Source organism: Haliotis rubra, unplaced genomic scaffold (genome assembly GCF_003918875.1).
Source record: "Haliotis rubra isolate DU_JTF1 unplaced genomic scaffold, ASM391887v1 Scf830, whole genome shotgun sequence".
Lineage (NCBI taxonomy): Eukaryota > Metazoa > Mollusca > Gastropoda > Lepetellida > Haliotidae > Haliotis > Haliotis rubra.
In genome coordinates, this window is record NW_025767558.1 from 157,079 (window position 1) to 169,589 (window position 12,511).

Genomic DNA, 12,511 nt, shown 5'->3' on the forward strand with positions numbered 1-12,511 from the left:
ATGAATGAAAGTCTGTAGATTTTAACTTAAACCATAGAAATAATTACAAAACTTTTTATATTTGTGTGTCCAATACAAAAAAATGTATTGCAATACGTATCATTTGAAAAGTGTATTGCAGTATACCGGTACTACTGTGCAGTCCAACGAAAGACTTTCCAAATTTAATATCTCAGTGCCAAAAATTATATCAGATGACTGCTTTGGTAACTTGTATGTTTCCATGTTAATAAGGTGAGAGATTGACTTGCCTCTGCAGGTGTTATGTACCGTGAGTGGGGCAGGATACAATCACCTTTTCATGAACACTTGGTATCATCACTATTTAGCAGTGATTTTTACAGGTTCATGATACAGTTGGAATTATACAATTGACTGCTTTGCCTATGATTTCTTCTTGGAGAGGTATTTTAGAAGTTGTAAAGATGAAGGAAAACAAGTTCTAAGGATAATCAACTTCTTATTGCAATGAATGCGATGTTTCGGTGTAGGTACTAACATCGTTATCAAGCAAGTAATGGTGTTAGTATCTACACTGAAACATCACATCCATTTCAACAAAGCTGTTGACTATATATAGAAATTAGTTTTCACTATGATTTCTTTTAATTTAATGGAAAGTACTTTTAACACTTCTTTTTGACAGTCTTAAATTGTTGTATATCCAACATTGTCAGCATCCTAAACTTTTCTTTTAAGTCATTAATCACTGATAAACATAATAACCTTATCCTAATCAAATTTTGCTCAACAAAAACTAAATCCATTTTTAGAAACTTAATTTTCAGTCTCTTATCAGCACCAAATAACAGTTTATACCTCTTGTGGCTAATTGTGCCAGCAAAGCAATTTCCAATATATTACAATTCAATATAAGCTCCACACTTACACCCTGGATCAAATAACAGTATTGAATTCACCCATATCGTTCCTCAATCTAAACCTTAGCGTATTGTTATATAACAGCACAACTCTATACCGCTGCCATTAAACAACAAAAGACTAGCAACGATATACCTGTCTGCCTCGGTTAACTTAATAACTGTAACTCCATTCCAACATTTAATTACATACCTAATCCCTGGATAAAAACGTAACAAATTCCGACAGAAGTAAATACTAATACACAATACGTCACGTCGATCAGATATATATCACTTCTGAATAGGCCCAGCATTCCCTGACGGAGGAATAATGGCCATATTGTTCAAAAACTACTCGAGACTGCATACTAAATCTCTCACAGTTAAACTTGACTCTCTTGCGATGTTGACATTAGTTTCACATTGTAAAGGACGCCCCTCGTGGTCAGGTTGGAAACGTGTAATTCTCCTGGAGGAGTAAGACTTGCAGCTCATTTCATGCTTGTTTTGACTTGTTGTTGATGGGACTTACTTGACGACGTCGTTGGGCTTATCTGTAGTATTGTTGAAATGTTTTAAAGCCTCCGGCACGATCTTAATGTTTGTTAAGGATTTGGGAACCTGTCCTTCTTACAAAGCCTGTATATGTGTAATGGGTGCTTGTTATTGGTGTTATTACCTGGAAATGTTCCTGAGAGACAGTTTGTTTAGGGACAGATTATCTGTCCATTGATTCCTTTTTCACACATTCTCCGGGCAAATGGTTCTGAATAACATTGTTGGTCTTTGTTTGTATGGTCTAAGAACACAATTATTCATATGTTGACTCTTGGGTTATGTTTTCATATCGTTTTCATTTGGTCACTGTTTATTTGTTTTCATTGCTATTTCTAAGGTGGTGATATGTTTTAGAGTAGGAGGTTATTTTTATTATGAAACCAGGGCTCGATTTAGTGCTTTGTTATTTGCACTGGTGCAACCCAATATTACAAAGTGCAACCTAGTTATTAGTCTAACTTGCACCACATGCTAGTCAATTTTTGAGAATTAAATCAAATGTAAATCTAACATTATCAGCATTATTATGGCAGCTCATTTTTCTTCTAAACTTGAATAATTCAATAGCATGTTTCTTTCATTACATATTGCAGAAAAAGCAGTGCAATTGGAATTTGGCTGATACAAAGGTTTTATCTTAGGTTGCACCTGGTGCATGTAGAATCTTTTAAATCGAGCCCTGGAAACTTTCACAACGTGAGTAGAATAGTAGAGTTTCGGATTTTTTTGAGTTTCTAGGACACTGACTGATTGTCATCCAAAATGTCAGACTGATACTTCCTCTAATTTAGACATGATGAGATAAACATGAAAATGTCCCTTTGCCATTCATCTCCAGTAAAATTTGTGTATTGGAAAAATATGATTTAAGTTATCCTAATGTTCTACAAACATGATAATTGTTCACTTGGCATGTTTGCATGTCATGAAATAATAATGTGAGGTGAATATATAATGTTGGGTTCATTCATTCAAAAACTATGGGTGGTGGTGGGGTAGCCTAATGGTTAAAACTGATTCACTTGATGCCACAGACTCACTGTAGTTTCATGATGCTGTCTCACTCACTGTTTTCACTCACTCACAAAAATTGAAACAATGACAATACATAAGGAAGATGGGCAATATTCCAGCTATAGTGGTTAAAAAGTGTTCACAATCCAGTGATCAACAGTTATGACAAAAGTCGCGAGTGACAATCATAGGTTGCTGAAGACCTATTCTACCCTGGATCTTCCTATCAACTAATGAAACATGATGTACATATATGTGAAAGTACTCATTTCTGAGTGACACACCCTGTAGTTTCATGATGCTTGCTGGAATATTACAAGTACTAAGGAAGATGGGTAAAACCATACTCACTCTCCCTCAGTTCGCTTCCCACAAGTACAATATGTGAATGAAGATTGTGTATTTCTGTATTTTCACATCCACACATTGTCAAACATATACAAACAGAATATATGCCGAATCTGTCAGAACATGTTTCTTCAATTATGTTGTCAATCACTGTCAGTAGTCTCATCAAAAGTTCAACCTTCACATTGACAAGCTGCTGACACAACACTAACCACCAGCCATGCAAGACGGTTGGTCTCCTTGTCTTTCTACAGCTCATGAATGATGTCCACAGTCCAGTGAGCATGGATTGGTTTTAGAAGGCCAATTATTTAGTTGGAACATGTCTCAGATGTTTTTTCTAGATTGTTTGATACAGTTGGCTTACCACTGAGAAATTTGTTATTTCATGGTGAGTTTCAATTAGCTATTGACAAAGAAAGCCATAGGCTGTAGGGGCATCGATGAACCCAATTTCAAATGTTTGTTTTCACGACAAATCTAAGACTGATTGATATCTTTTTGCAGGAAAGACTTCAAAACATGCCAAGCATTTTTATCATGCTGGCAGCTTGATTTCTCAATTTCATACTTTCTTGCACATCTTTGGCAGAATCCAACATTAATCTTTAACGTCATCCAACATTAATCCTTGATACAATCCAACAAATATCTTTGACATAATCCAGCATCCATCTTTGACATAATCCAACAATGCCATCCAACATACATCTTTGACATAATCCAACAAACATCTTTGATGCCATCCAACATACATCTTTGACATAATCCAACAAACATCTTTGATGTAATCCAACAAACATCTTTGATGTAATCCAACAAACATCTTTGACGTAATCCAACAAACATCTTTGATGTAATCCAACAAACATCTTTGATGTAATCTAACAAACATCTTTGATGTAATCCAACAAACATCTTTGACGTAATCCAACATACTTCTTTGACGTAATCCAACATACATCTTTGACATAATCTAACATACATCTTTGACGCCATCCAACATACTTCTTTGACATAATCCAACAAACATCTTTGATGTAATCCAACATACATCTTTGACATAATCCAACAAACATCTTTGACGCCATCCAACATACATCTTTGACATAATCCAACATACATCTTTGATGTAATCCAACAAACATCTTTGACGTAATCCAACAAACATCTTTGACATAATCCAACAAACATCTTTGATGTAATCCAACATACTTCTTTGTCCTAATCCAACATACATCTTTGACATAATCCAACATACATCTTTGATGTAATCCAACATACATCTTTGATGTAATCCAACAAACATCTTTGATGTAATCCAACATACATCTTAGACGCCATCCAACATACATCTTTGACATAATCCAACAAACATCTTTGACGTAATCCAACATACATCTTTGTCCTAATCCAACATATCATCTTTGACGTAATCCAACATACATCTTTGACCTAATCCAACATACATCTTTGACATAATCCAACATACATCTTTGACATAATCCAACATACATCTTTGACGTAATGCAACATACTTCTTTGACCTAATCCAACATACATCTTTGACATAATCCAACAAACATCTTTGACGTAATCCAACATACATCTTTGACATAATCCAACATACAACATCTTTGACGTAATCCAACATACATCTTTCATAATCCAACATACATCTTTGATGTAATCCAACAAACATCTTTGATGTAATCCAACATACATCTTTGATGTAATCCAACAATATACATCTTTGATGTAATAATCTTTGACAACATACATCTTTGACGTAATCCAACATACATCTTTGATGTAATCCAACATACATCTTTGATGTAATCCAACATACTTATTTGACGTAATCATCTTACATCCTTGACATAATCTAACATGCATCTTTGACGTAATAACAAATTCTTCCTTTGTGACATCATTGTATGAGACTGCCAAACATGAGGAAAGTTGTAAAACAGGATAGTTTGTTTTTGTTTATTGTTAAATGCCACCTTCAGCACTATTCAACTACATTACAGCATTCTGACAATAAGAAAGTCAGGACCAGACAGTCCAGTGATCAATATCATGAACATCTATCTTCACAACTGGGTCACAGTGACATGCATCAACCAAGTCACCAAGTCTGATCACTCATTTCCGTCAGTCATCTCATATGACAAGAGGCAAGCTTGTTTAATGCTACTCTCAGCAATATTCCAGCTATATGGTGGCATTCTGTAAAAAATAAAGTCTGGACAAGACAATCCAGTGATCAACAGCATGAGCATCGATCTACGCCATTGAGATACGATGACATGTGTCAACCAAGTCAGCAAGTCTGACCACCCGATCCTGTTAGTCGCCTCTTACATATATGCTGAACTATTTCCGTATTAATATTGCCAATATGACAGTCACAATATATGATTAATTTACCCAGGAGATAAAAAATATTGGGGGAAACTTGCTACATTGATTGTGCAGCTGTGATACTGTCTTGATGTGGCTCTGATGACTGTGTTTCTGTTACACATAGCTAAATTATTTACGTTAAATTTACTAGTTTAGTTTTTCATTGCAGATATGCAAAAAAGCAGTAAGTGAAACATTTTGCTTTGATTTTGATTTTATTTACTCTTTGGTGCATAAAGACTGAGTAGCTGGGTGTGTTTGTGGGTTTTGTGCTTATAGTAAACGTGTGTTGAAATTATGAGTGTGTAGTATTGCTGTGTACTGCTGTTGTTTAATCATGGTAACGCAATGACACCTTTTCAAATGTCATGCATATGTTTTACATAAAACATAACTGTCAATATAAATTTTGTGTATTATTAACACTTTATAATATTTCTTCCAGTTTATGTGTAACATTTATAACATTCTATATAAAAGCAACAGATTGAAAATATTCAGTCACAGATTTCTATCAGTTCTCATGTAGACTGATGTCCCTATAAAATACTTTTTTTCAAAACTGTTGGTATTTCTGTATTGTCCTAACCATTTTTCATAACTGTATTTCTTAAAGGCACAATGTCACACATTTTCGATAATATTTTGGCCTATAATTTTTGGGGTGTTTGTCGAACTGGTTTCAGTCACAAGTTGAGTTCTAGCATATTCATAAAGAGCGTTCCAAGGGACATAACTCTATGGGGTTCACTTAAAATAATGTTCAGCCGGTAGAAGGCATGCAAGTTGATTTAATGCAATGTCGCATTAATTCATTTGAACTTTTTAATTTTATATTGTAATTTAAACATGATTTTTTTTTTAAATAAATTATATGGTGACTTCATTGAGGGCTGATTGTTGAGAGAAATGCATTATTTTTAGAGAAGTGTGGTGTGATATAGTGCCTTTAAAAACCAGCCCATAGCCAGTAACACACAGTAGATCTGTGTTAAGTATATGATAAGTCAAGCAAAACCAGTGGAGCACAATTCCAATAGAATTCTGATTATTGATATATTTCAAGTGTTCTCAAACACACTGCCCTTGTTAAAGCAGAAACGTTGAACACCTACAGATCAATCGAGTTCCTGCGTAGGCAGTCATAAAACAATTCAATAACCACCCTGCCTCTACTTGTCGTCAATAGAACTGATATGTACAAAACGTGAAGTGACATTGATATTCAGATAACATAAGGGCTCTTAACTGCTTGACAGATTGATTGCAATTGATTACAACCAGCTATGAATGTCTCCTATTACATGATTTTGTTAAACGGGTGATAGTCTGATGGATTGGACGTGCATGTGTGTGTGACCCAACCTCTGACCTGACCCCTGACCCCACAGCTGACCACACCAATATTATGTTAATTTTTTAAAGCCCACGAAATATATTAATATTTTCTTATCCCTCATTAAAATAGATCATCAGTTCATAAATAATGCTCAAAGTTACATATCATCCTTCCTTGGTACTATACTGTAGATCCAATCAGCACCGAGTTTAGATGATTAATTATGTTATCGAATAGTAATATGTGCATGTTCAATTGTTTGGCCAAATATGTTTCTAGCTCTACAAAGAACATGCATATGTCAGCTATTGTATCAGTATGTGATGATTATTGTAAGTTATTATTCAATGCACAGTTTAATGATATTTTAATATTATAATATTTTGAATGTATAATAGGCTAGTGGCACCTTTATGGAACAACACACACTTTTACTCAGTCTGTATAGAAAGAGTGAGTGAGTGAGTGAGTATGGTTTTACGCCGCTTTTAGCAATATTCCAGCAATATCACAGCATGGGACACCAGAAATGGGCTTCACACATTACACCCATGCTGGGAATCTAACTCAGGTCTTTGGCGTGATCAGCGAACGCTTTAACCACTAGGCCCTGTATAGGAAAACAGGGTGTTTCATGTCAAGTACAAAACATGTTTTCTAAGGTCTCACGTTGCTTTCCTACGACATTATTAGGGCCAAATAACTCAAGGACCTAGAAAAAATTTCATCGGATAGAGTGTTTAGGACTGGTTGGCTGGTTTCTTGTTTAACACCACCCTCAGCAATATTCCAGCTATATGGCAGCGGTCTGTAAATAATCGAGTCTGGACCAGACAATCCAGTGATCAACATCGTGAGCTTTCATTTATGCAATTGGGACATGATGACATGTGTCAACCAAGTCAGCAAGTCTGACCACCTGATCCCGTTAGTTGCCTGCAAGACAATACCATCCTTGGAATTTGTATTCAATTAACTTATTGCTTCAGAAGCAGGTTTTGGGGAAAAGGGCAATCGAATGTTAGAGGTAGAATTCAAAGAATTATTATCTTTGTTGATAATATTCAAATTGCGTTGTGCACATGGTCCCAAGTCAATACGTAGCTAGTCTGTCTCACAGTCCCTGAACCATATTATTTTCCATACAGCCTAGCCCTCCCTGCAGTGTTAAAGCTCTAAACGAAGCAAGTCTAGATTTCTCCAGGTATCTCTGATCTTCCTGGGGCTTCTTTTCAATTTAAAGGGGTTTATTTGTTACAATCAAAATTATATATTCAGAGACTAAGCGTTAGTCTAATACATAGCCTGTATCATTACAATCCCAGACACAGTGTACCAGAACATTATTCGGTTTATCATTTCACCCTACAACATTTTATGGTCTAAATGGAGCTTTATACTAAACCCTTGTGGCTAATCCCGGGGATGTCGATATCAGTCAGGCCCACCAAAAGAATGCATGGTCACTTAAGATGAGTTTTATCAGAACTGTCATTGTAAATCATGATCGACAGTGTTTATGACAAAATTGTCAATAAACGTCTCCAAGCTAATAACATCAACTGACATGTTTAAGCTACCTGGCAGGACAAAATTTCTGTCCTCGATCGATCTAGGTTTGTTTTGTTCCATGAATTCATTGTAGCCTAAGGTTACGTCAATAGTATGCACATGGTAATATCTGATTAAGAGGTGACTTACGGCTTTGGGTGGTCAGGCTGGCTGACTTGGTTGACACATGTCATCGTATCACAATTATGTAGATCGATGCTCATGATGTCAATCACTGGATTGTTTGGTCCAGACTCAAGTATTTACAAACAGCCTCATATAGCTGGAATATTGCTGCATTAAACAACAAACAAACAACCACGTGGATGCATCTGAAGTAAACATTTTTTAACCATTATACAGTTTGATTTTGATAAATTTTGAGGGCATTTTGAATTTATACGGCCCTTCCATGGAAAAAGAGAATATCGTTTTAATTTTAAAATTTTATCAACCATTTCATTGATTATGATCAAAGGTTATTGAATTGTACCAGTGGCAGAGCTTTATTCAGATTATTACGAATACTTAAGGATTAGTTGACGGTGATATTGACATATATTGGAATCAATCTATTTCTGGTTACTGTCCTACCTTAGTAATAAAAAACACTGAATATATTGTGGTATGGATTTTCAACCTTCACTTGCAATTTAGTAGCCCTTTCTAAGTCCATTGTATTGATTTTCTGGTAAATATTATCCCAATGATATTTTATGATTTCATCAACTTTTGATGTGGCATTTTTATATATCCTAATTTAAACCCTACTGGATAAAAATCTTAGTCTTAGTGGTAGGAAATTGATCAGTGAAGCCTGTTGTGACGCAAGAGTGACAGGTTCATAAGCCAATGAAATCTGGTTCATTACTGTTGAAGCACATGCGTGTGTCACTGACAATGGTACCTCGTCAGGGCTGTTTTGAGGTGTGTGGAATTGTTACTGCTTGTTGAGTAATTGTGAGTGAATGAATGAGTGAATTTAGTTTTACACCACACTCAGCAATATTCCAGCTATATGGCGGCGGTCTGCAAATAATTAAGTCTGGACAAGACAATCCAGTGATCAACATCATGAGCATCAATCGAGGCAATTGGGACATGATGACATGTGTCAACCAAGTCAGCAAGCCTGACCACCCGATCCCATTAGTCGCCTCTCACAACAAGCTGAAGATCAATTCTAGCCCGGATCTTCACGGGTCGGGGCCTTTTGTGTGGATGAGGTACTAATGTGTATCTGTTAGTGCTGGAGTAATTGATTGAATAATCGGTGAAACATCAAATTAAACTTTAAAAAGCATATTTCTCATTGGTATGTTTGTTAAATCAAGAAATACACAACTGATGCAGTTTCCTGACTTGTAAATCTCCAATGTAAACAACATATTTGTGTAACGCGTCTCAACAGGAAGTATCCGTGATCATCTTGATCGTTGTGTACATTGTGCCTGTTTCATGTGCACAATGTTACAACTGTGTCCTGTTGTTGCCCGAAGACATGAGTTTTGTGTGAAGCCCGGTGTTTATGATTACAATCGATAATTGATCAATGACTAAGGTCCGATTATCGATCTGACAATAACCAACATTAGTACCTCATGAAATGAAACTATTTCCTGCAATGAAGCTTACTGAATCAGCTGAGGATGTGTTGTCGAAAGATCAAGAAAGTTGGCATATGTAATGAGTGTTGAATTGGGATTACACTTTCTAATTAAAAAAAGATTATTGTTCTTTTTGGGTTGAGTTCCATCCGGAAATCAAGCCCAAACCTTCATAATAATTCACCAAAACCTGCAAATAAGAGAATTGTTCAATTTTAAAGGTTACATTTCCCCTAATCCCCAAGTTTCCTATTTCCCAAATGATGAGGATAAGTTGGTAATAATTTATAAAACCTAAAACCAAATTGACACATGCCCTCAAATGGACATTCCAGGGTGCTGTTGTACAAATCGATATTGGCGTTAAGGTGATTGTAACTCCCATAAGGTGCGTTCTATTGGTGTGACTTATAGTAGCAACTTGTAGCATACGATTTGTAGTAACAACACAGAGCGTAACGACTTTGTTATTTGTGTACTTTTTAAGTTGTATACAAATCGTATCTCGCAAGATTCTCACGCATGACTCGGCAACATGGATTCGTCAATTGAAGAAGAAACGCTAACATTAATGTCAGTCTACATATCACAGTCACTGAAAAAGAAAAAGAGAAAGCCTAAATTGGTGTGGAACATTCCATAAACGTCCCTGAGACAAGTAAAAACCTATAAACCACTGTTTCTTCTCTGGTAAGGTCGATTTTTTTTTTCAGTCATGTCACTGACATGATGTCAACATAAACAAAAGGGACATCACTCTGAGGTGGACAAAGATCTAAGCGATTGGTCAAGAGTTTGCGACATGTAGTAGGAATTCCTATGTCTTACAACTCAGCTGCGACTAGTTGTATGCGATTTCAAATCATGCTACAAGTTGTTACTACCGGAGCGCACCAACATAGACTTAGCGCTAAAGTCATTTGGAACAAAGGCACCAAATTAGTTGGTTCCCAGCAACTTTGGCTGATTGTAAGTAACAACTGAATGGATTGGATGGTCAGGAACACTGACTTTGTTGATTGAATGTCATAGTATCTTGATGGCATAGGTTGCTGCTCACAACATCGATCACTGGATTGTTAAACAACAATATCTCTAACATCACACACACATTATGACACACAGACAGACACCACACACACACTGTTGCTATTTGTGCAATGGCGTTGCAATTAATATTTGTTTCTTTGTTTGTTTGTTGTTTAATGCTGTACTCAGCAACATTCCAGCTATATGGCGGCAGTCTGTAAATAATCCAGTCTGGACCAGACAATCTAATGATCAACAGCATGAGCATCAATCTACGTAATTGCAATACGATGACATGTGTCAGCTAAGTCAGCGAGCCTGACCACCAGATCCCGTTAGTCACCTTTTACGACAAGCATGGGTTGCTAAAGTCCAATCCTAACCCAGATATTCACGAGTTACGATTCTAACCAATTCTTTATCTGATAAGTTCCGCATAAAAGTCTGAGAATCTACTATATATGTGACATGTCATCTGTTTTTGTTGCAGTGGCAGGCTCTGTGAGATCTCCAGGCAATAAGCGGGGCTACCATGAAGACTATTTGTCAGCTCTGACAGAAACACCCTCGGACGCAAGATGTGAGTAGCTGTTAATGAGTCATAAATAGCTGATTTGATTTCAGTACATTTTGGGGTTTATGGAGGTATGAATAAACAAACCTTATGGCCATTGCCTTTGTAAATCACCATAAGTCATAAAATATATCAAAGTGTTATTAAACAATTTTGGTGTTGAATCTGGTTTAAAGAATTAGGCATATTATATGATGATATTGAATGAAGTAAATTTGGTCCTGTGTTAACAGATGAGGGTTATTCAGTCTGTTTTGGTTCTTTTAGTGTGATTCCACAGTAATTTATTGTTACATGGTAAAACATCCACCTGAAGAAGGGGCAAGGACAAGCCCTGAAATGTTGTGTATACAAAAAAGAAGTTGATATCCATAATATTTTGTCATTTCCTTCAACACCAACATCTATATGCTTTTCAAGAACCTCATGGTGAAACATAGCTTTAAATGTTGATGAATTTAACTTTTGTTCATTATCAGTTAATGTAAATAATATTTACCAGCTTTTGCATATTGTTTAAATTATCGGGTATTTAAATTTTTTAAATTCAAATTCATTCTAAAGTCATTTTGCTTTAGAAATTCACTAAATTAGACATTATTGTCGATAGTGTAGGTATAGGTAGTTTTTTTCATGTGTTGACAAACATCATTTCTTACAGAATATTTGCCTTTGTTTTCAACAAGTTCTACTCACAATATTTCAGATAGCTCAATGAGTAAGTCCCTTGATGCTACTGATTCAATTAACCTCTCTCTTTGTATTAACATTTCAACAAATATATTCATTCAGCCATTTTGCGTTATTGTGTTCATTCAATAATTATCCATAACTGTTGATTGAAAATTATATGAATATTCTGCCTATGAATATATAAATACTAATTATTTTGTTTGACCTGTATATTTTATGCATGAAACATGTTTATCATTGCTACATTTTATTCAATTTCTGTTTGTCTGAAAATCAGATAACTGTGCAAAACACAATTTATTATTGAAATTATGTGCTTACTGAAAGGGAAATAACTCCCATTCTAAAATGTTTTTTAAAGATAAATTGCATTCCAGGCTTTAGATTATACGTAGCAGTTATTGCCTTCTTCTTTGAGTATAAGCAACATTTTCTGTTTCTTAAGTTTGAAGATCAGTCAACAATACAAAAAACAAAATAAATTACTATTGGATTTGGGAATAGAGTTCTTGTTCAAAGGGACATA

At 35.5% G+C, this 12,511-nt stretch overlaps 1 protein-coding gene across 1 annotated transcript in view; it reads left to right on the forward strand.

Moving 5' to 3' along the window:
• Positions 1 to 12,511, forward strand: part of LOC124262328 — a 56,462-nt gene that overhangs the window by 12,396 nt on the left and 31,555 nt on the right. The window contains 1 exon segment of the mRNA XM_046696820.1: positions 11,209 to 11,298. Within this exon segment, the coding sequence (XP_046552776.1) occupies positions 11,209 to 11,298 (90 nt within the window).